The sequence below is a fragment of the Simochromis diagramma genome, unplaced genomic scaffold (genome assembly GCF_900408965.1).
Source record: "Simochromis diagramma unplaced genomic scaffold, fSimDia1.1 OVJJ01000141.1, whole genome shotgun sequence".
Classification (NCBI taxonomy): Eukaryota; Metazoa; Chordata; class Actinopteri; order Cichliformes; family Cichlidae; genus Simochromis; species Simochromis diagramma.
Window position 1 is genome coordinate 1364370 of NW_024387350.1, and position 25278 is coordinate 1389647.

Here is a 25278-nt window from a genome sequence, read left to right on the forward strand (position 1 = left end):
TGGAGTTTGTGTAAGCATTTTTTTAAATGCTATATGGTGTGTCGTGGCTTTAAACCAGTGAAAATTAACACTAAAGAGGTCCTGCCGATGTGTTTCTGAGGTGAGAGGCCAAAACTGAGCTAGCATCCTGTGCCTGTGGTCGATGACTCAGTTCCTGAGAGCGAGGGAAACATGAGAGGGTGGAGATACATGCAGATCATATAGAGAATATGAGAGCGAGAACAGTGGGTTGAGATGTTGAGAAATAAGTGGGGGGGGGTAGACTGCAGCAGGTGGAGAAAAAGAGAAGTAGACACAAAAAGAGTGAAGAAGAACAGCATGTAAGCATGCATCTGATATGATGCTCTCCTTTTTTCAGTGTTTTCACCTGATTATTATTATTACAGAGATTATAATCCCAACCTGCAACTCAAGGACCAGCGACTAACCCAAAACTGATGCTGGGTCATAGGTTGTAACCCACAGTCCAGGTTCAGCTTCATCCTAAAGTTGTTGGATGAAGGTACAAAACTTTAAGATTCTTCGAAATAAAGGGCCCACATCAATCAACCGCCCTGTTTTCAGCATGCTTTAGCTTGTGTAGCGTGCATTAACAGAACAAGCATAGAGCACTAAGCACAAATGAAACAGGCACTGAGTGACAAGAGACACAGTGAGGGCGGGAGGAGAGCGTGAGAGAGAGGAAGAGAGAGAGAAAGCGGCAAGCAGAAAGCTCATAGCTAAGGAGCGAGAGCAGCATCAGAAGAAGAGGATCGCTATAAAAAGGACAAAATAAGGAAAAAACAAAAAAGGAAACTCACCAGTCCTGCTGATGGTCATACGTCAACTTTAAGTGGCTAAAATCTCAGTGAGTAGGAGAGAGAGAGAAAAGTAAATTCATCACCACCATGAAGCTGTGGAGCCGTGTCTGCTTCCTCGGTGAGTTTAACTCAACTGTCACGCAGCTTTCATCTCTGATTTCACGCTCTATTATCTCGCTAGAGGAAGTTTGAATTTGTGGTAAGTTAAAAATAAAATTAAAAGGGAACAGAAAAGCTTGCGATCGGGGTCCTTGTGCGCGCTCAAAAACTCAGAAGCTTTCAAGGGCAACGTTCAGATTGTTTTTACGGTCAGACGCTGCAGGAGGCTCGAGTTTTTGCTCCACATCAAACCTTTCTTTGACCAACACAAGGAAAGCCTTGATTTGCTCTTAAATCTGCACTTGCATGCATTTGATTACATTTCAGTGTCATTCAGGGACTCGAGAAGCATGACATATCCAGGAAGTAATCTGGGAGCACACGAATCTCGCCATATGCACGCCCTTCTTTGAATCTGCTTTTTGTGCAAATCAATGCAAATATTAACAGATTACGAGAATGTATTAATTCAACATGAGGCTTTTCTCTTTAGCTATAATTATTCGAATTATTTGTCTTGCTACAAATTTAAATTTGTCAACCACAAAAAACGTGAATGCCCCTGTAAACATGAAAGTGTTTTGGTTGCTGTAATTACTATAAATTAGGACCACAGAACATGTATGCAGTACATATAACAATGTAATATACAGATAAGGCTTGCAGGCTTACAGAGGAACTTTGGTAGAGAGGTCAAAGGTCAGAGTGCAGAGTGAATGAAAGTTTGTAACTGACTGATTGATACGATTTAAAATGATATATCTCCTGTCCTGCTTCTCTCACCATTCTCTGCTCTCATTTTCACACCAGCTGTTCTGTTTTTCACACGTATTTGCAGCAGCAGTTAACAAGCGTGCTTTGTCAAACAAGTGACCGTAAATGAGCATGTTTAGTTGGTTTGTGTATCTCACACCGGCTAGCCACAGAATCTGGATGACATTTACTTGTTAGGGTAAAGTGTAGAATCATGTTGCACACCCACAGTCTGCGTCCTGAGGCAATTTTAGATGTTTTTATTTAATTTGATTTCTTTCCATGACTAACTGGCTCATTTTTAACCTCATGTTTATCTGTTGCTCATTCTCTCTCTTTGTTTCAGTTCTAGCAGTTTCTCCTATTTGCCTGGGACAAAATGGTGCAAGTTATGTGCAACCCAACGGTATGTTCCACGGGAAATTAGAAAATTATTTAATTAACATAAAACAAGCTGAGAATATCAAGGTTCTTGCATACCACAAGTCCAAATACAGATGGACCTGTGGTATGAAAATGAGAAAAAGCAAGAGTCTGACTTTTTGAAAGCATTTGAATAATTCTCTGATGTCCTTAATATGTTTTGTTTATGCCTGTAAAGTCTATGAACCCTTACATGTAATATTAGGCTGTAGAAATAAAAGTCACTTGATCTGATAACCTGAAAATCTATTTATATTGATTTCCTTTCTGGTGTAAAGTAGAGAATATTGGAGTATTTTTGTCCTTAAAAAAGTAGCAATGCTACAGTATAAATGTCCTCTGTAATAAGAACAACTCATGTATTGTGTAAATCTATTCAGATTTAGACACTAACCCCTGAACCTGGTCAGCACTCTGTAGCTTCTTAAACTACCATAAAAATCTGCATTGGTTTATCTTCTAAAGCAGACTGCTGTTTCTCTTGTGTTGTTGCATAACTGTGTCACTCAATTTATTTTTTATATCACTTCATTATTTGCAGAGTTGTAATAGTTTATTATTTTACAGTGCTATTTTCAGAGGGGGGAGGTTAACTGTGGCCTCAAAGTGATTTTATGCGTCTCTCCTTTATGTCAGGTACAGTTTCTCCTGTCCCCTCAATCGCTGCCACATACGTTTTAAAAGGAACTGAAAACGAGATGCAAAATGACACAGACGCTGAGAGTACTACAGCAGAGGAAACAAACAGTATGGTAAGTCAATTATCTGAAAGTTAAATAGCAAATCTTGGTTCTCAAAGTGTAAAACGACAAAGTCTGGTTTGGGAATTCATGCTTATGAGTTCACATTATTGGCATCCATTCAGTGACCATAAACTTCAAACAGGCTTTATTTTAAGAAGGGAATAAAAAGTAACACCTACAGCAGTCTGGTTCTTTTTAAAGTGCAAAAAGCCACCTACTCAGGCTTTATGCACAGTTACATGGTGGAGCTATTTCCTGGTGCACAACATGCAGTCACTTCCTGAAGTCTTGTTGTCACTATGAAGCTGCGTAGTTAAAAGCAGAGTAGCTGCACAGACGTAGAGAGAGTTGGAGAACCACAAGCTGTCGTTTACTGCCTTTAATCACAACTCTGATCATCACACAACATAAAGAGCAATTATTCAATTTCTGTTTTCACAAATTCAGTTTAATCTTTGACTTGATTCTCCATCAACAGCTTTACATCCCAAATAGTTATTTTCAGCTACTGATGAAGAAAAATATAACAGTTCAGCAAAGGATGAATAACACTGAGCACACCAATTTCATAGCTTTGTTTAATTCCTTTTAAAATGTAAATAATTAATTAAAACACCCAAGTCAAGGTAGGATACCAAAAGTTAAATTATTATTTTATTTGCCAAAGCTCATAGTAGTAAGTTAGTATTACTAGGGGTGGGACTTGATTAAAAAAAATTATCTAATTAACTGGAGGCTTTGTAATTAATTAATCTGATTAATTGCATTTAATCACACAAGAAAATTTGCCCCAAAGCGCAAATGTTTTTTTAATCCAAAATGTTTTAGTGGGCGACAGAATCAAATAATAGACATGGACATGAATATTGTGAACTTAAGCACTTTTAATTTCTGGAGAGAAAAAAATAGAAAAAAATAATATCCCTTTCCAAAATTGGGCGGACTTAAAAATAAAGTGCTATTTTAAGTACTTTAAGTACATTTTCGAAATGGTATTGTCTTTAATTAATAATAGTAATACAGATTTCAACATAAAGTGCAGTTTTTCTTCTTAAAAAAATAAGGCAAAAACATAAAAGGTTATTTGACCAGCTTCACCTTTAAACTCTGAGTAACCTTTGCCAACATTATTTTAACATTAGGCTAAAACAGTGTGATCATCGAACATTTCAGTGCAAGAAAATAGCAAACCCATTGGACTCACTATACCTATATATATATTATTTACTGTCGGTCTCTTTCAGCCAGTTACTTAGACAAACTAACCTGTTCACATTTTCAAGACAGCTCTCTTTTTTGTTACTATGTGAGCTGCAAATGAGAACAGTCTCCCACAGGGGACAGAAGTGGGGGGACTAATCAAATACCAGGACAGACAGCTGTGGGTAGGTCCCTGCTCGACTGGACCACCACTGCAGTGGACAGTCTGTCTCGCTGATGAAGACAATGAAGAGAGGAGGAGGGTCTTTGTCTTTGCTGGCTCCTTTGTGGTGGCATTTTTACACTGTTCCTGCAGCAGGGCCTCAAGGCTGGTCCAAACCTCTTCTCGCTCTACCCTTGCAAGACATGTGAAGTCCTTAAAGCGTGGGTCAAGCACAATAGCTATCTTGAGCCACTGATGGTTGAGTGTAGCTACATGTTGGGATAGATCCTTTGTGAAGGCAGTCTTAAATTTCACCATGTAGTTTGAGTCATCATCAGAGACCATGGTGTGATGCAAGCGGCAGAAAGCAGGTAAAACCACTGAACATGAGACACATGTCTCACCTCCAAGAAGCTCAGTCACAAACCGGTAGCAGACGGTTCAAGAAATTCATTATTTATCCACATAATAACTGTAACTATAGGGCTTTTTGAAGAAACTGTTAAAAATAGTTTTATTTACCTGCATGGCTCAAGGACAGTCGGCAGCTTTAGGAGTTTTACCAGCTCTGATGGAGTTAAAATGACTAGCTTGTGCTTTTGTTTGTCTAAAGCAGTAAAAACAGCCTCTTGATTCTTTAGTAGACGAGAAACCAAATCCAGGGCTGAATTCCACAGTGTGGAAACATCCTGTATGAGTGGCTCTTTCTGTTGCCCCAGTCTTGTTTGTTCCTGGTGTAGTTCCTCCATATTAGCAGGGCTGTCTGTAATGCATCTAATTTTGCTTATTTATCAATGTCAAAAAGCTGTTGAATTTTACTTAAAATAGTCTTTCGCCATGGCAGTTAGAAAGTTGGATCACCTGACGCTAACTGTAGCACATTTTCTAACACTATCTTCTACCACTGATAGTGGTCTACAGTCCAGAGCAATCCATCCAAAGTTTGTTGACTTACTAATATTGGTCCTGAAGCCTGAAGTTTGGGCTGCCGACACCTTTTGTTGGTACTTGGACTGCTAGCGCTAATAGCTCCCACAGTTTCTGCGCTCGCTGCAACATGTTTTGCATTTAGATGGTAACATAAGGTTGAAGTGCTTCGATGGTATGCAAACTCCGTTTTGCACACTTTGTACAAAACCATGCTTTTACCAAGGCTTCCCTCGAGTAGTCTTTTGAAATGAAATTTGCCTCCAATCAGTCCTAGCAACACAATTGACTATGTGCACGTTAGCATATGCTACTTCCGGTGCGGAAACTCCTGTGGGGAGCTTTGTTTCCGGAGTTTATGGACTCTGATGCTAGTTTAAAGTCATATTGGACTCAACATAATGTCCTTTTTTAAATTTATAGTCTAATTTGAGTAAAATAGATGAGAAAGGAGTGTATGAATTAGGTTGTGGCTTCTGCACGAGTATGCAGTGAGCTCGGTTTCACATCCAGACTCATCCTTCAATGGTGACGTCAAATTTCAAATAAAACAAGATGGCGCCTTGAAAAGTTTTCAACTCAAGCCTTCGAAATAAGACTTCTAAAACCACTGGGTGATACCACGGTGGCTACAGTCACCTTTATTTATTTATTTTTTATTCACAGTCTATAGACATGGCTTCCCACATCAAAAAATAACTCACTTGAACTACAAAGACTCCTCACAGGAAGCCTTTTGAATCAGAAACTACTGCTGTACAGAGTCAGATGCCTTCATATTCAATGAGTGAAACAGAAATCAGGCAGATTACAGGATGAAATGTTTACAACCAAAGGATGTTTGTTACTCTTCACAGCCTGGAGGCACAGTGGCTACTACTCTAACAAGTACTAATGTACCAACAAAAGAGACTACCAGCATAGTCACACAAGGAGGAGCAGACCGTGGTGGTAAAATGACTCAAACGACACCAAGTACCAGCTCAGGAACTACAGGTACCGTCACATATTCAGAAAGCGCATGCACAAGTTCTGCGCCCCAAGTTGTCTTCCTGTGCATCAAACCACAACACTCGCAGGCTCACACGCTCTGTAGCTGTAAGCAGGCTGCAGACACAACCACTCAAACACTCTCACCCTATTCTAACACACCGTCAAACTGAATATTCAGACACAGTGGCACGTCACCGTATCACATAAAAGGACCACAAAGCAGCACACTTGTACCCCTTTTTTCCTCTTTCTTTTTTAAAATTAGGACTTAAATATCAATTCAGGTTAATCATTTGAGCCATATTGTCAAGCAGAAGGAATAAGTTTCTGCTTGACTTTTGATCTCTTGTATCTAAAATGATATATAGTGCTCAAAACAAACATGTAACATGTAAAACATCTTTATCTATCATTATCTATCATTTTAAAGACAATTAAAACAATAAAGTTAACTAAGATTTAGAATAAGGGTTAGTCACATTATAAATAATCCAAAAGAAGCAACATATCAGCAGAAATATTTTTGGAAATCACAAAGTCAACATGAAATAGAAATAGGTTCATTGCTTTATTTAAACTTGGCCATTAGCTAGATAGTTCTTGTTGTGGATTATAAAAAGTAATTTTAATGTATAGTAGAGAGAAAAACATATCGTCCTATTGAAAATAGAAATACACTCCAAGTTCAGTTTGAACTTTGTTGGACAGCCTGCAATCGAACCAAAGTTCAGGGTATTTTAATTTGCAGGTTTTAGGGTATTTCCTATAGACAGGACTAAAACAAAGGCAGACCTGGTGAGGGGTAGATAGAAAAGTACGTAAGTAGTAGATATAAAAGTATCATTGTAATAAAATTGTAAACAAACAAGTATTAAAAGGGGCCCAGTACTGATCCTTGTGGAACACCTTAATCGATTCTTTGGGATATTAAACCGAAATAATCCTTAAAGTTTTTTTTTTTTTTTGAAAAGCAGTTTCTGAATAGTAATCACATGGATACTAACAGGAGATATGGATAGATGGAAAGGAGTTACTGACTTAAATTGAATCACTATGCTTAAATAGTGCCTGCTAAACAGAAAGTCACTTGTAAATGTTGCAAATTAACTAAAGAAAAATCAAATGCTCATCCTCTTGTAATTTAAATATTCAGACATATGCTACGCTTTTACCTATAAAGTGAATTTGCTTCACTTTTCTATTATAAAAAAACATAAACTGACTTTAGCTGAATTACTGAGCCTGCTGTTTGTTTCTTTTAGCACCCCCTCCAGCTGGCTCGTCTGCAGGTAAGAATCTTTATTATATTATCTATTATGTATTTAAACATCTGTCTGTTTTATTCTGCTATCATTTTCAACTGTCCAAATGGACACTAATGTTGTAGTGAACTTCTTAAAACTACAGTGGCCAGTTGTTTCAGTGGTAATAAATAGGATCTAGAATCTATATTTAAAAAAAACAAAAGAAAAAACAAAACAGTGAAATTTTTTAGATGTTAACGGAATTTTTGGCACATATCAGTGGTTTCCTGTGAGCTGCCTTGGGTTGTGACTGGCAGCACTTACTCAGGATGTGCCTGGTTACCACTACTCAGCCACAGTTCCACTAAAGTTTTGACACGACATGCCACACAGAACACTGGCCAGTGCCAAAAGTAGGCTAGATTTGGCTCAAATGTGTATGCTGCCTGGGCGAGACACCTTTTAGTTTTTCTTACTTGGTGGGACTAAAAAAAAATCAACCATAAAAAATGCTAGTGTCCCCTTGTGGTTGCAATGCTGATTACATGATAAAAAATTGACACTGTAATTTCTCTACAATTCTACTTTTGCATTTTTAAATACTTTTATATTTTTTAAGTGATGTTCTAAGGAGTTTAACAACATAAGAATAACAGCATAATATTAATTTTTAAAGCCCATTCCCTTTTTTGGGTGGTCCCAATGTTATTACCACTTCTTTTAAAACAGCTCTGCTTATCTTTGTCTCTAGGTTATGTTGTCCTGGCGCTTATCATCATAGTGATTATAATTCTGTGTATCATCCTCTACCTCTTGAGGCGAGCCTCCAGGGTAAGAAAAAGAAATGGAAGTAGAAATTGTTTTCTGTGCACTTAGCCTTTGCTTATTATATTACAATTAAAACAGGTACACACACATCATGTTCGCTTATTAGTATCTTGCTTGCTTTTTTGTTTGTTTGTGCAGACATATTCATTTGACCTCCAGCGTCCAAATCCTGTTGGTCATCTCAACCAGCCCACTGGCACCTTTGAGCCAGTCTACCTGGATGATCTGGGTGTGTTTCTGTGGAATTACATTTTATATATACATGTCTGCACTTAAGATGATCCTAATGAGTTTGCTTTGGCGTTTGTATGTGTGTCACATCTCAGAGCGACCAGTACCTAAAGATATTGAAGCCACCGATGACCTTTCACCTCCACCGGTCGCTAATGGCACGAGTCTACAGTCGGAGGAAAAGGACTCCACTGGAGAGAACGGTACAAAATGAAACTGTTTTTCAGTTCTCAAAGAAAAAGTTAAAAATTTTTCAAGTGAATAAAATGTAAAGCTCCTGACTATAAATTATATTTTTGACGAGCACGCGAAAATCCTTCATGTCCTTCATGGCCATCATAATAGCACTAGAATTTTCATATTCACCAGATCTCAATAGAACACATCTGAGAAATTCTACTACTGTTTCGCTACTAGGAACACATATTGGTTAATTATAGTCCTAAAAAACACTTTGGGTCCTCAGGTAGATTAGAAAAGTATTATAGAACCACTGCTACACTTGATGTAAACTAACTCTGAGCATGAAACCACAACCACTGTGCACCAGTCACACTCTGTTCTATACTTTAAATCCATCACAGTACAGCAAACTAAGCCGTTTATCCTGCACTAACATGCAACAGTTAGTCTGCCTCAGTTTTATTTTGAGCATGTTTCACACTATGAAAAAAACATAATGTCATATGTACAGACCCAATATCTGATTTAACAACACAATGACTTACATGTGAGCTTTAAATCAGCAGTCCTTACCTTTAAATCTAAGCTCTCTTCTTCCTCTCCTGTCCCGTCTTTCTTATCTTTTTCTATATCTGAGTGAAGTTAGCTCTCTTTCTTTTCTCTTCCTGTGAAATACAGCAGCTGGATTTTTATCTACAACTCACTGTGAGACAAACTGCACACAAGCATTTTTTGTGTTTTCTGATGTTTGTTTAGCTGATAAAAATTCTGCATGTAAAGTTACCTGACAAATCATGTTACTACCTTTATGCTCGCTCCACTTGTGTAAGGCTAACTAGATGCTAAAGTACCGCAGCAACTTATGGACACCTGCAGTCATTTCTGTGTTGTTTAAAAATGTAAACGTTAAAAAACTACTAAGTTTAAATTACTACTAAGTAAAGTACAGATACCTGAAAATTGTACTTAGGTATAGTAACTATGTATTTGTACTTCATGACTTCTTGCCTCTGAGTACTGTGAACGCATTGTCATTCACAAGAAACCACACTGAGAGATTTGAGCTTTGTGACACTGTGTTTTACTCATGATCAGCATCAACACTAAAGTAGGATTTAAACAATGCTCTGTTTGTAATAAGCGGCCCAGAGAGGTCCAAGAATATATGCCTCCACACTACGCCATTATTTCTAAACAGCCTAAACTACAAGGCAAGATATTTTGCCATCAATAAGTTATTTTTTTAGAAGTAAAGTAAAATTATTTGGGTAGGACAGAGACACAGTAAGATTACAAATTACAAATAAGATTGCAAATTACATGTTTCGAAAAAAGTACTGTATGTTGTGGGAAGGGCTTTAAACTACACAAAATAATATCTTTAGCATCGTGGGGATTACCCAAAACTCTGCAGCACTAAAGAAAGTTACACCTTATCTTACAAATCCTGTTTGTCTTCTGTTTGACCTCTCTACTCAGCTCCTGAGGAACAGCCAGAAGCAAACGGTGTGGAGACTTCACCCGCTGAAAACACCACTCCCTCACTGAGTAGCGATGAAGCTGACAAGATATCCAACCCACCGAGCAGTACCAGCCTTTTCTTTGATGCTACTGGGGAGCAGCAGAATGAAAACAACAACAACCCAAGTAAGATTTTTCTTTAATAATGCAAATACAAACACAAAGCAGTACGGTCATTTCTCTATTGCATTTTCAGAAATCATGCAGGACTTGCACGAGAAAGTTTACCATGAAGCTCCAAAATATAACTCGCTTCTATGTATGTCTAAAGACAAAACATGAAATATTCACTGAAATTCTTTGTATACATATGGCTCAACTCTTTATGGTAAATGGCCTGTATTTGTATAGCGTTTTACTTTACACTACATCCAGTCATCCACACATTCACACACTGGTGATGGCAAGCTACATTGTAGCCACAGCCACCCTGGGGCGCACTGACAGAGGCGAGGCTGCCGGACACTGGCGCCACCAGGCCCTCTGCCCACCACCAGTAGGCAACGGGTGAAGTGTCTTGCCCAAGGACACAATGACTGAGACTGTCGGAGTCGGGGCTCAAACCGGCAACCTTCCGATTACAAGACGAACTGCCAACTCTTGAGCCACGATTGCCCCTATATTTATTCCAATAAGTGCTGCTAAACAAATTGTTTTATGCGGCAAAGAAAACCTGCCAGTTGTAGTCAACCATGATTACAATTAAAAATTTAATAGGCTTTATCCTTGTCAGACTATTTACCATGACATTCATGCCGATAATGAGTGTACGGAAACGTCCAACCACAGCTGTATATGGGACTCTTACTGTGGTCGCTGGTCTAAGGAGTGATGTGAATTATGTCTCCCTCATCAATCCCTACCTCCAAATGTGGACTTTTTTCCTGAAATGTTTTTACTTCACGCAAAATTCAAAAGGTAGACCTACAGTAGCAACAGGTCAGTGACCAACTGAAGGTAGAGACCATTTGGCTTTAAATGAAAATGTCTGCATTTTAAAAGTCTTGGCTGCAGAAGTGATCCATCAGTTTTACTCTAAAAGTGAACATTATCTGTTTCTGTGGCACTTTTTTAATGTTTTACTGCTGCACAGTGATTAGGTGTTTGCAGATAAGTTGGCATTTTCCATTTTGCAATCCACTGTCTTCTTCAATCCCAATCTTTGTCCTCTCTCACAGCAGTTTGCTCCAGTGACCCATTTGTTGAAATAAACCTGGACGAGCCGGCATGGTGTGATCAGCTCCTCAATTCTTCTGAAGGTTCTTCCTCGGTCTTCCCCTTCTCTCCATTCTCTTTATCCTCCTCTTCCTCTTAGCACCTTGAATGTTATCCTCTTCCATCAACATATAGGCAGAGACTGTCTTTCGTAGCACATGGACATGAGCACAACATGTGTTTTTTTCCCAAAGCTAGTATGGATTGTGAAGTGAACAACCAAGGAATTAACATCAACCTGTAAACATGAAGCTAGCTTTAACTGATTTCTTATTGTTATTTCTTATTTTTTATATGTTTTTGTTCAAATTTATTGGTCTCATTTAGTATTTTTTCTAAGACTATATGAAGGACTTTAAACTGATTTTAATTGAATTGTTTGAAACTGAGCAATTTGGGAAGCTCAAAGAGGCAGTCCAAAATTGCATCGAAGAAAAAGAAGGATTGAAGAAATGTTAACTCTTTTTACCCAAATCACAACTTTTCCTGCATTTAACTGACTTATTATTATTGTTGCCTAACCACACTGCAAACTTCATACCAAAGGAAGTAAAATAAGCAAGGTAGCTTATTTGTGACATCTAGACTAAGCAATAACGCCTGAACTTTTTTTTTTTTTTTTTCCAAATGTCATCACTTCATGAGCGTATAGATTGGCTGCAGTTCCTCTCAGATCTAACATCCTTTGAAGTAGGCTAAAGTTTTCTCAGAAGAGATGTTTGGTTTTAAGTCAGATTATTTTTGGGGAAATTAGTGTGTACAAAGTACTCATATAGGAAACAGTTGATTAACTTTTTGTACAGTTTAATATTGCAATAATAAGTTATGGTTGTAATCCCAAGACGCAAATGGACATACACAAGAATGATGCTTCATTTGGGAACCACATCTCATTACCAATAAACATAAAATTAGCTTTAACGCTTCCTTATGATTTTTTTGTTTGTTTTATACATTATCAGCACATCAAACTTAAATCAAATGAGTTTTTTCCTAAAATGTAGCATTTTTCTACTTCATTTTATTTACTAAAGCATCATAAAACAAGATTAAAGTTAGCTTTAGCAGCGACAACTGTTACTCTCAAATTATCGATGTAGGCTAGTTTCCCCTAAACCTACAGGGAGATTTGTGAAATCTCTGAACTATAAAAATACACTCTGTGTCATAATTGCTGTAAATATTTTTGTACACGATATATTTTTTTTAGTAGAATACTGTGAATTATTCACATTTATTCAAGTTCTATATTTTAATTTTGTGACTCTGGAGGTTTCCATTCTACTAGATGTTTAAATGCTTTTGTTTTTTTTTTAACCTACATTTATTTAGTCATTTTTTTAATAAACTGGTTTCTTTTCAGAAGCTAACTAAAAATACATTTCACCACTGCCATTTTGCTCAAAGTGCTAATTCAAACTGATATATAAATATATAATTTTCTGACTAATGTTAAAAAAACAAACATTGAGAAGTGTTACTTTGTTTCATGTTAAAAATCAAATTGATTCAAATAAAACTTTTTTTTTTCAGAATTTCACTGTTATCTCTTCTTCATTCTCTTTATTATCCTGATGGTTAAAATGTCTCTCACTTAACTAATTTTTGGGTTTAATTCCATTTGCTGCCTTACTCACACCAAACCTTTTCAGAAAGTCATCTGTATATTCTTTGGTCCATATCAAAACTATAAAACAATTTTGACTTACCTGTCTGTGAGTATTTATGCTTCTTCTTGTGGCCATGGCCCTCAGGTCTCAGTGTCTTCAATCACTTTATTAGTGTTAAATAGCTGATGTTTTGTTTTTGTTGATTTTTACCCAACACAGAAAGCCTTGATAAAGCCAGTATTGTTTCTTCACAGAGCCAGCACACCATAACAAAAAATACTTTTGTCAAATCCTATAATTAATTTCTTTAATGATCATTTTGCAGGTTGTAAAAAAACAGAAAATACATTTTAAACAAGAAATTGGAATTAAATTATTTGGTGTTGATGAGATGTAAAATCATCAAAGAAACTTGGATTTATTACTTGTAATCTGAGAAACTCATCTCTACAGCTATAAATAAGTCTTGTGTCTGCACTTTCTTTCTGAATTATGGCAAACACCACATCAGAGGTGGTGCTGTCAGTGCCATTCCCAACTGTGTTGGGTGTTAAAGTCGATCTCTGAGTTGATCAGAAGCTGCTGTAAAAGACAAAAAAAGAAAGAAAAAAAGAAGAAGAAAGAAACAGTTAACATATGTTCATGTCCAGCATGGGCACATTTTGATGTTTGTCTTACATGCATGAAATGTGTTTTAATTATGAAAGCTGATCTTGACTAATAATAAAATTCTCAACAATTAAACTCCATCAAGTGCAGATTAAAAGTCCAGCCAGTGAAAGAGTGAAAATTGAAAAGTCTATTAATTCTACTGAATAAACTTACCAGTGATTTTGAGATCACATTTTGCTGAACCTGAGGAGTAGTTAGTAAACACTGCACAAACATAAAGACCCGAGTCCTCAGTCCTGAGTCTGGACAGCTGAAGTCTGATTCGTCCTTCTCTGAGGGCGTCTTTGTCACTCTGGACTCGTCCTGAAAACTTTTCATCCTGAGACTCTGACACCTCAAAATAATGAACAAAATTGTACAAGACTACTATTTTTTCTTCAATTTTCTGATAACAGAGGACACTAATCAAAGACATGTCATCTATGATGGTGAACGTCCACTCCAGTGTGATGTTGTGGTTCTCCTCTGCTTGATAGGAGGTCTGTGTCACATTGACTACAAATGATCCTGTTGAGGAGACAGAGAGGGAAAGAGAGGAGCAGACACACTGAGAACTGGAACAAATCTGTTGTTGAGCTTTATTTGGAGTTCATAAAGTGAAGCTGTAAACTAACCAGAGACACATGAGGTGAGGATGATGAGCAGCAGGATCCTGCAGATCATCTTCTCCCTGTGAGAGGAGACAGAGGTGAAGAGTCATCAACACATGAGGTCAAAGGTCAGTCAGTACAGCTAGAAGAATGAAAATCTACAGTCTGACTTCATTCACTCATCACAACATCTGATCCTGTTCATGATGCTGATTATTACACTGACTGACCAAAACTACATGAACTACAAACACAGCATTGGAAGCAACCAGAAGAAAAATTTGCTCTCAAAATATTTGACATATTTTTTTTTTATATTCAGAGTTGCAAAAATATATATCTGACACAAGGTTTTCTATATGTTTCAACATATAGAAAACAGCAACACTGTGAAATCTGTTTTCTGTGATGGTGTTTAAAGGAGTGTTTACCATCCAAATGTAGATGCTATTTTTGGCCTGTATTTATATAGCCCTTTACTAGTCCCTAAGGACCCCAAAGCGCTTTACACATTCAGCCTTCCACTCATTCACACACACATTCACACACTGGTGATGGCAAGCTACATTGTAGCCACAGCTACCCTGAGAGAGGCGAGGCTGCCGGACACTGGCGCCACCAGGCCCTCTGACCACCACCAGTAGGCAGTAGGTGAAGTGTCTTGCCCAAGGACACAACAACCTAGACTGTCCGAGCCGGGACTAGAACCAGCAACCTTCTGGTTAAAAGACAAACTGCCACGATCGCCCTTTTTATGAAAATAAGTTCGAAATCAACTTGCACCATAGTTCTCTCTAGATTTTTTGAGCTTCATTTCAAGGATTTTTTTTTGTACCTGTTACTTAAACTGAGAATTTTTTTTAACTGTTTAAATACTTTGCTACAGACACACAGAATGAGCTACAGTCCTCTAAAAGCATTATGTTAATGACACAACCTCTTTAACTCTTTAAAGCATTAATCATAAAATAATTGGCAGAAAATTAGAGTGAAAAATGTAGTGTTTATTGAACCTGACAGATAAAAAAATAAATATGAATTTGCATCACAAGTGTTTTGGTGGGAAAAACAAAAATCACATTGATGATATAGAAATCTCAAAAACTTACAAATTCTCATATATCTAATAATTTATGACTACTTAATCCTACTACTACTTGTACTAATAATAGTCTATGCACATTCTTGCTTTTTTGCATCACTAACAGTAGCAATAGAAGCAGAAAAACATAATAAAAACATACATGGGTTGCTTCTTCCTTTCTCAGATTGTAACAAACACCGTTGTCTTTGGTTGTCACTGCCTCCAAAAAATGCGTAATTTAAACTGTTAACATGAACCTCGTTTAACAAAGCTCATCCAAGTCTGTGCAGAGTACAGGGTCCTCTTCCAGACTGCAGAGTAAGCAACAACTGAGTTTGTTAACCCCGAGATAATAGAAAGTGAGCAACTGATGCAACAGGCTAAATTCAACAAATAATATTTGAGCTCACATATCCAGTCACATCATTAGACAGATAACAAGCTACAAGCTAATTTTCATTTAAAGGAGTCATCACCCAGTTCAGAATAAACTGACTTGTTTGTTGCAGCAGTGTGCCGGGACACTGACAAAAAATGATCAGACAAAAGCAGGTTCCGAGGAAATACTATTAAGTATTAAGTATTCACTGTTTCTGTGAAAAGTTAAGTCGTGATTTTTCAGATTAAAAAAAAATAAACAAATGAATAAATAAATAAATCCAGAATTTCAAGTTTCAAGTTGCTCATCTGTGGGAGTAGTACAATTATTATTATTATTATTATTATTATTATTATTATTATTTATTTATTTATTTTTTTACAGTTGTGACTCCTGATTTGTATTTTCGGTCTTTTGTGAAGTCATGAACTCCCTCAGTTCTCTATAGGGATTGAACTTTTATAACTCCAGCAGTTTTGCCTATGTTGCACTAACCAGGGAGCAGCAGTATTGGATAGTCCTGGATTCGTGGGAATTCTGTTTATCTGCCTTACACCAAATCATTCTGGTATCACCAAAAATGAGCTTAGAGGTATGGTGTGTAAAATCTCAGCACTGGCTGTAGAGTGCTGTTAGCCTCTTGTTTTAGGCAGCATTAGAGAAACCTTCTATGACGTGAATCCAACATAACTGCACTTGGAAACTTAGCAAAGAAACCTTCGTGCTATGTGAGAATGTATTCAAACAATTTATCAGAGGGAAAGTGTGATTTTTTCAGACACTGGAACCTAGCATTAGCTGGCATCATGTTAGCTTATAAGCATCTGTTGTTATTAAAACTGTTTATTGTCAGCTGTTAAAAGAGGGGAGAGTCGCATGTGTAACTGCGACAATATATGGAAAAAAAATAAGCGCGCTTATTTATGTTTTTATTTGTTACTGCATATGTGGTCAGTCTCTAGCCACATACATAAAACAAGATTAGGAGTAGGAGAATAGACGAATGTTGGCTTTATATTTATGATAACTAGTGCAATAAAGCATGTGTACTCAAGTTCAGAGATGAGTGTTTGACATAAGTTGCTTTTTTTCTATGTTGTTGCACTTTATTTGATCACATTTGGATTTATAAATCTGTTTCTTATCTGCAAGTTCCATGATTACCTTTGTAGTAATCAATTCAGGAAGAAAGATTTTCCACGTCTTTTTCCTTTAACCTCTTTAGACTCCTCCTCCCAGTAGCAACATCCAGTCAGACTCTCTCTACTCAGGACCTGATAATATTCAGTTAATCTGTCTGGATGATCAGAATAAGACTGTAGTTCCATCCATTCACTTCTGCTTACCCTTTTAGGGTCCCCTGGGGGCGCTGGAGCCTATCCCAGCTGAGCAAGAGGCAGGTTACACCCTGGACAGGTCGCCAGTCTGTCGCAGGGCTAACACATAGACAGAGGAAACCAGTCACACTCACATTTACCCCATTCAAACCTATGGGCAATTTAGTGTTTCCAATTAACCTATCCCCACTAAGTGCATTTATTTGGACTGTGGGAGGAAGCTGTAGGGATTTAATGTGAACATTTTAAGAATCCAGCTCTGGTCTTTGGCTCTGGTGGTGACAGTAAAACATCCATCATGGGGGCGATCGTGGCTCAAGAGTTGCCAGTTCGTCTTGTAGACGAACTGCCAACTCTGCTTTTACCATATGAACCCTCGCGGACCCTGAGGTCCTCTGGTACTGGCCTTTTGATTGTCCCTAAAGTCAGGACACATACTCACGGAGAGGCAGCTTTTCAGTGGTATGGTCCTCGTCTGTGGAACAGCCTGCCGGAGGAGCTCAGGGCCGCAGAGAACGTACATGTTTTTAAGAACAGGCTCAAGACCCACCTTTTTAATTTAGCTTTCACCTTAGCGTTTATTTATTTTATGCTTATTTATTCTATCCTGTTATTCTATTTATTAATTTAGGTTTTACCTAATATTTATTGATTTTATTCTTATTCATTTTTTAATCTTCTTACTCTATTTATATTTATATTTATATTGTATCCCGTTCATATTTATTTTATCGTTTTACCCTGTACATATCCTATTGTGTCATATCTCCAGTGTTTCCTCAGAGGGCGCTCTCTGCACCGGGGCTGTGATCGACTGTGGCTGCTGGGTTCTGGGGGTCCTCTCAGCCTGGCTGGGGGGCTCCTTTGCCTCCCTCCTGCTGTGTGCCCAGCCTGGAGGCTGCGGTCTGTGACCGGCTCCCGGTGCAGACGGCTCCCTGTGATAGTGTTTCCTCACTTGGCTCATGCGAGCCCAGCCCAATTTTACTCTTTAAGTGTGCGCGTGTGTGTGTGTGTGTGGTGTGGGGGGATATGTGTGTATTCACACTGTTTATGTTAATGAGAGTGCGGGGAGTGAGTTGGAGGTGGGGTGGGCTGCTTTTAACCATGTAAAGCACTTTGTGCTACATTTTTTTTTGTATGAAAAGTGCTTTATAAATAAAGATTGATTGAGATGTATGAAGGTTGTTGGTTCAAGCCCCGCCTTGGACAGTCTCGGCCATTGTGTCCTTGGGAAAGACACTTCACCTATTGCCTACTGGTGTTGGCCAGAGGGGCCGATGGCGCAATATGGCAGCCTCGTTTCTGACAGTCTGCCCCAGGGCAGCTGTGGCTACAACTGTAGCTTGCCTGCACCAGTGGAGAAGGAACACAAATATTATGCATTTCGTATTGAGCTGAAAAGGGAACAGTTTGTCCCGGACTTCAGCTAGAATGGAAAAAGACACAACGCTGGAGTTATTCTGCGTTTTTATGCTGCACAGCTGTTTCTTCTTCTCTCATTCTCTCCCCCTCCCTTTCCTGTTGCTACTTCAATCACAAAACTGATCAATGATCAGCTGATCAGCATTTCTAACACAAGTCCCATCTCTCTTGCTTGTTTACCTTTTAGGCGACATGAATGAGTTGAAGGGAAGTTATAAGCTGTTTCTGAGAGACAAATAACACCAGGATCCTTTTCTAAGTTGCTGACAGCTGGTAACTGTGCAGGGGCGGGTCTAGCAAAGTTTCAAGTTTCAAAGTTCAAAGATCACATTAACATTTGTATCCCTGTATCAACAAACATGCCATATCGGCTGAGTTTATTTGCAGCATATCAAACATCTGCGAACAAATATAATTGTATAATGTTGTTCTATATAGTGTGCAACTGTTAATATAGAGCGTTATTAAATTTATTGCTAATGCAATCATACGGCATATTGACTTCTGTGGAAATTTTAGATGGCACTCCTCATCAGAAAGGTTGCCTACCCCTGGTCTAAACTATGAAATTACTTTCATGTCATAAATTGCACACGACAAAAAAACAAACAAAACAAAACATAATTTGAGCCAATAAATTCATTTCACAGGGGCAATTAACTCGCACAAACCACCAGAAACAAGCTGTTGGCCTCACAGCTTGACAAGCTCCAGTCATTGTTAATGGGAGACGTACACATGGACCAAGATAACTACATATGAAAGAAGAACAGCTTTCAGTGACAATAACCAACTGCAGCCACAAGACGGCAGTAACATAAATATATTAAACATTAAATGAAAGTGAGGAGCTTTATGACTGTGCTGTCTGAAATGAAAGGAGAGACATCGCTTTACTTTGGTACATTTAAATTTATCAGTATTGTTTAAATTTGACAGGGCAAGCTTGTCCTGATGGAATGCCGCTGTCAGAAACACAAAGAAAAACCTGTGTTAAATAAGGCAGAACACTCTGTTATGCTGCTTTCACACATTTGAGATTATCATCTTTGTAAGAAAAAAATCATAATCATAATAAATCTTAAAAAACACATGAACCACACTTAAATCAATAAAATTAAACAATGAACCAGCAGAACAGGAGCACACTGAACTTTAACCTTTGTGAAATGTCAGATCAAACTTTCCCTGTTACAATTAATATAATATAAGGTAATAAACTGAACAAACAATGCTGACATTTCTTTACTGTTCTGGGTCTAAAATATTGACTTAAATATGGATCATCTTTTCACTCAGGTGTCCAGCAATGACTCACAGTTTTCCCACATTTTACAAGTATGAACATTTAACCAGTATGAATTCTCATGTGATTCTTTAAGTGCATCCTCTGGACAAATCTTTTCCCACAGGTACCACAGGAATACGGCTTCTCACCTGTGTGAATTCTCGTGTGTGTTTTCAACGTTGATGGGTGAGCAAATTTTTTTCCACAGGTGCTACAGGAATACAGTTTCTCTCCTGTGTGAATTCTTAGATGTCTAGTCATTTTGTATTTATTCTGCAAAGTTTTTCCACACATGTCACATTGTACAGACTTATTCTTTGCGTCCGTTCTACTTTGACTGACTGACACAGGAGTGTTGTCTACTCTCTGACTGTGACGTCTCTTCTTCAGCTCTGCATTTCTAGTTGATCTTGAGTCCACATGCTGATTTTCTTCATGATCTCGGCTCTCTGCTTCAGGAGAGCTGGGAGAAAGGAGCTGCTCGCTGTTTGGTTCTGGTTCACTGTGGGCACTTTCCCCATAAGCAGGAGTCTCCATGAAAGTATCAGTCTCCTGCTTCCCTCCTGACTTCTGCACACTTCCTCCTGTTCCTCTTTAATCTGTGGAGGCTCTGGGTCCTCCTGGTCCAGACTAGAGTTCCTCTCCGGGTTACAGACCTGCTGGTCGGTTAAAACCTCCTCTTTCTCAAAAGCATGCTGATGTTGGACAAGTGTTGAACTAATTACAAGGTCAAAGATAAACAGACACGAAACACATGTTTTTATATGTGAACAAACAGAAATATGTTAAACATATAAATATACATTAAAGCCACTAAAGTGTCTTATAATCCCTGTTAACACATGCCTGCTGACACATGATACACAGTAATATGTGTTTGATTACAACCTGAAACCTGTTAATGTTCTGATTTAACAGCAGATTTCTCCACATGCAGGACTGAGAACTTCCTGCATCTGTCACACAAAAAGTGGAAAATATATTTGTTTGACATTTTAATCATAATAACAAAGAAATAAACTGTTGGTAGATCCACATTTTAGGAAGATGAGTTGATGAAGAAGAGAACGTTCAGTGGAAAAAGGCCAGTGAGTTCATGTAAATGCTGCTTCTGCTGTAAGAAACAGACCTTAACGTGAACAAATGCTTCATGATTTTCATTTCTATCCATCATCTTGAACACTGACTATAAATGTGTTCACTTCATTATTGTATGATTTGGTTTCTTCACGTGTCTCCTTCAGTGCAAATAAAGGACTGTTAGAGTGTGTGCTGTGTGTTTGTCTGAAGCATGACAATCCTTTCCAACAAGTATTTCCAGCTGTTTTTCTCCACTCTGCACTTTAGTCTTTCTTCCTGTCATGTCTGTGTTTGTCCACCAGGTGTCTCCCTCAGCTCATTTTCTCCAAATCAGAAGCTTCAGATTTGTGGAGACGCTCTGCCTGCCAGACACAGCTCAGGGCAATGAAACATGTCTATCCTCCACAATATACAGGCCTGTATCATTTAGTGTCTGTATTTAAATGTATAAATCATTTTTGTTACATTTTAAAAGTTCAAATCTCAAACACATTAAGTTTACAGTCATATATGATCAAGAAAATCAATTTTCTTCACATTTCAGAAACTGGAAGCAGCTTTAAATGTGACTAAAATAATGATAAAACAATCAATTCTCTAATCATTGACTAACTGATGAATCACTGCAGCTCCAATATATTGTTGCATTTGACAACCCACTACAGCAACTACAGAATAAAACCACTAACCAGACTGATGACAGATTTCAAACATGCTGAATATGAAGAGTAGTATAATGTAAACTCACATGATTATCAGCCATAAGAACAAATTCAGATTTATATTGATGTAAGGTATATAAATGTAAGTACAGTTTGAATCAGTGCAATATTATTTTCACACATCAATGGACCACTGAACTTCTCAGCTTCTAAAATGTAAAGCCTCATTTAGAAACTACACAAGTACATATAATGGTCAGGGATCAACGTGAACCTGTCTTCTCTATTTGACTTTAATCAACTCTGCAGTGGCTCCATCTCCATAAAGATAAAGTCCAGCATAGAGCGGCTGAGTGAATGTGGTCTGGACTCTGTGGAGGAGAGTCATGGTTTCAGAGACGCTGTAGAAAGACAGAATACCTGCTCTGTGATCCAGGTACACTCCTATATTGGAGGACCGAGGACCTGAGAGGTCAGTTCGGACATTGTTGTGTCGAAATTTAAAACTTCCTGTGACCCAATATAATGCCCAAGATTTGTCATTGTTTCCAAGAAAACATTCATCGCCCGTCCCTGTTCTGCTGATATTCTTGTATGCGACTGCTACACGAACTCCTCCCCCTCTCCACTCCACCTCCCAGTAACAACGTCCAGTCAGACTCTCTCTACTCAGGACCTGATAACATCCAGTGAATCTGTCTGGATGATCAGAATAAGACTGTTGTTGTTTCATTCTTGTTACTTTTCTGTTCCCCTCAGATAATAACAGATGTGTGTTTGCTGTGTTTGGATCCAGTGTGATTTCATGTGAATATTTTAAGAATCCAGCTCTGGTCTTTGGCTCTGCTGGTGACAGTAAAACATCCACTTCAGTGACTGTCAGTGAGATGTTTGTCCATTCCTCTCTCAGAATGTCCTGTAGTTTATCTCTGGTCTCTGACACAGCTGTTGTCACATCCTCAAAGTAGCTCAGAGGACGAATATTGATGCTGGATGAGTGTGTAGACTCACTGAGTGCTGACAGTGAGGGGTAGTTGTGTAGAAACTGGTTGTGATCCTCTGTGTGTGAGAGCTGCTCCAGCTCGCCGTCTTTCCTCTTCAGCTCAGCGATCTCCTGCTCCAGCTTCTCCTGAAGCTCTTTGACTCGACTCACTTCAGTTTCCTGCTGGGATCTGACCTGCTGCTTCACATCAGAGCTTCTTTTCTGGATGAGACGGATCAGCTCAGTGAACATCTTCTCACTGTCCTCCACTGCTTTATCAGCAGAGCCATTGATGGCCTCCACCTCCTGTTGAAGCAGCTTCACATCTTTCTCTCGCTCCTGGATTCTCTGCTGGATGTTTAGTCGTCTCACCTCGAGCTCCTTCTGCTTCTCAGTCCTTTCTGCTGCAGCTGGGACTGTTTCATGGCCTTTATGTTCATCCATCAAGCAGAGATAACAGATACTCTGCTGATCAGTACGACAGAAAATCTTCATCACCTCATCATGACGAGAGCAGATGTTCTCCTGGAGCTTCTTGGAGGGGGCCACCAGCTTGTGTTTCTTTAATGGAGCTACATCATAGTGAGGTTGGAGGTGTTTCTCACAGTAAGATGTCAGACAGACTAAACAGGACTTGATGGCTTTCAGCTTCCTCCCAGTGCAGAAATCACAGGCCACATCTTCAGGTCCAGCATAGCAGTGATCAGCTGGAGCAGCTTGGAGTCCAGTCTTCTTCAGCTGCTCCACTAAAGCTGCTAACATGGTGTTTTTCTCCAGGACAGGCCTCGGTGTGAAAGTCTTCCTGCACTGAGGGCAGCTGTGGATTCCCTTCCTGTCCTCTTCATCCCAGAAACTTTTAATACAGTTCATGCAGTAGCTGTGTCCACAGGCTGTAGTCACCGGATCCTTCAGTAGATCCAAACAGATGGAACAAGAGAAGGTTTCTCGGTCCAGCTGAACTCCTTTCTGTGCCATTTCTCCTCTCAGTGTCAGTGACTGTGTGAGTTTCTCTTCCTTATAACTGAAACTAGTCTGAGCTCTGATCTCAACAACATGTTTCTGCAGTGAATGGAGCCTGTCAGCTCTTACATGTCACCACATGTTGGTTACACCCATCTTCAAACTGCAGATCTGAAGGGGAGGGAACGAGGAAACACGTGGACAGAGAGGAGGTGCTGTGTTTAAGAGCAGGAAGAAGAGGGAGGGTTATCAGGCTGTGCTTCACTCCAGGAAGAGGAGCAGTTAGAGAGTGAAACTGTGTGTTTAACCCTTTTATTTACTGCTCACATCAACTTTTAAGCTTGTTAACACTTTCTTCTATATAAATAAACTTCAGTTTAGAAATGTCAGAGTTCTCACTGAAGTTAACAAACAGTCCTTCAGTTTCAGTCAATGCAGGAGGATAATGATCCTAAACATACAGATAAGGCAGCCACTGACATGATGCTTATGTTGCATTTAAGTTTATGTTCATTTTTAATTGTTTCTGTCCCTCAAACACCATCAAAGGTGAGAGGGTGCAGCAGGTGTAGTAGTTGATATATGAGGCAGTAAACAAATTAAATGGTTTTCAAACACATTCATCTCCATAAAAATGTGATAAGTGTTTTGCAGGAATAATAAAAAGAAACTCTGACTCCTTCTTTAAAAGTATTTTTCTGTTATCATGGTTGAGCTGATCACAACTTCTACAATCATCTTGAGCAAGGGCGTGGCTAAATACAGGCATGTGAGAACCAGTCAATATTAGCCCTTTATTGACCAAGTATCATACAGGCTGCCTGGACTTATTTGGTATTTTTGGCTGTAAAATGGCCAGAAATCATACTATAAGTGAATGTTTTTGCCCCTTTCTTCAGAATAACCTCAGCTTTTTCTGGCAGTCATTTTACATTATTGTACTGTTATGACAATGGAACAACAGTTTAAAGTGGAAAAAAATTGACTTTTTTTTTCAGATTTTAAAGCTAAGTGGAAACTGATATTCAGCAGGAACAAAACGTAACACGACATCAACTTCAAATATGAACTAAAATAAATATATACAAAAAAGTTTTTGAGCCTAGGCCACTCAGGTTTTTAAATCTCCAGGCCTTTTTTAGGGCATTGCCACTTCCCCACACCTGCTTCTCTGCTCATCCCATGATATAACTAAGGGAAGTTGACTTTTTTCAGACAGAAGAAGCTTGTGAACGGTTTATGCTATCGTAATACACCAAGCCCGTGATTCTCAGAAAACAATATTTCTTATAAATCAGCAGTATAATGCATCATAAAACAATATCATCCATTCACAATAAATCAGCAGTCTAATGTAATACAAATCAGTTTAATAAATGTAATAGTTATCCCCTTCTTCTAATTCAGGAGAATAATGCAAACTAAAACTACATAATAATTTCACAATCTTTAATCAGGGGTTTAACTTGGCATAAGATAATATAATAATCTGACATTATTAAGAGTTTATTTTTATGATTGTTAAATTACAATATATGAAATATCAGATTTTCATCTGCATTTGGGAATCCTCACCTTCAATGCTTTTTCTCAAACTTGAACAAGCCATTTTTTATTTGGTTTGGTTTCCCGTGTATTAAGTCGTGCAGCCACCAGGTGTCGCTTCTTTGTCCTTTCTTTTCAGCTAAATTCCATTTAAAGTGGAAATTTAAGCAGCTCCAGGTGCTTCCAGCTACTTTAGAGTCTTTTTTTTTTTCTCGTCTAACTTTATCGACTCCATGTGGATATTTATGGGAATCAACCAGTGGTGTGGCTGAATTATGGACTAATGAATGAAGCCTTTGCTGTCATTAAATCCTACTCCCGGGCCTAAAGTAGTCTACGTTTAA

General features: G+C 38.4%; 2 protein-coding genes across 4 annotated transcripts; one reads left to right on the forward strand and one right to left on the reverse strand.

The window, feature by feature from the left end:
* The first annotated feature begins 342 nt into the window (after positions 1 to 342).
* On the forward strand, positions 343 to 11925 carry LOC120718414. 3 transcript variants are annotated; one of them, XM_040006975.1, is made up of 10 exons: positions 343 to 918; positions 1999 to 2058; positions 2718 to 2827; positions 5966 to 6104; positions 7364 to 7390; positions 8097 to 8176; positions 8312 to 8402; positions 8500 to 8607; positions 10067 to 10234; positions 11287 to 11925. In XM_040006975.1, the coding sequence occupies exons 1-10, from the start codon at positions 888 to 890 to the stop codon at positions 11421 to 11423; spliced, it is 951 nt and encodes a 316-aa protein (XP_039862909.1). In that variant the 5' UTR covers positions 343 to 887; the 3' UTR covers positions 11424 to 11925. The 3 variants fall into 3 exon arrangements, with proteins under 3 accessions (XP_039862909.1, XP_039862908.1, XP_039862907.1); XM_040006974.1 differs by having other exon boundaries at positions 345 to 918; positions 2712 to 2827; positions 11290 to 11925; XM_040006973.1 differs by having other exon boundaries at positions 353 to 918; positions 2712 to 2827.
* Positions 11926 to 19970: 8045 nt separating this feature from the next.
* On the reverse strand, positions 19971 to 24638 carry LOC120718396 (tripartite motif-containing protein 16-like). Its single transcript, XM_040006944.1, has one exon. The coding sequence runs from the start codon at positions 23402 to 23404 to the stop codon at positions 21731 to 21733; it is 1674 nt and encodes a 557-aa protein (XP_039862878.1). The 5' UTR covers positions 23405 to 24638; the 3' UTR covers positions 19971 to 21730.
* Between the last annotated feature and the right edge of the window lie 640 nt (positions 24639 to 25278).

Coding starts and splice junctions, on each gene's coding strand:
- LOC120718396 (XM_040006944.1), bottom strand. CDS start 23,404: ATGGCACAGAAAGGAGTTCAGCTGGACCGAGAAACCTTCTCTTGTTCC.
- LOC120718414 (XM_040006973.1), top strand. CDS start 888: ATGAAGCTGTGGAGCCGTGTCTGCTTCCTCG. Junction 8,177..8,311: donor TCTTGAGGCGAGCCTCCAGG/GTAAGAAAAAGA, acceptor TTGTTTGTGCAG/ACATATTCATTTGACCTCCA. Junction 8,608..10,066: donor GGACTCCACTGGAGAGAACG/GTACAAAATGAA, acceptor CTCTCTACTCAG/CTCCTGAGGAACAGCCAGAA.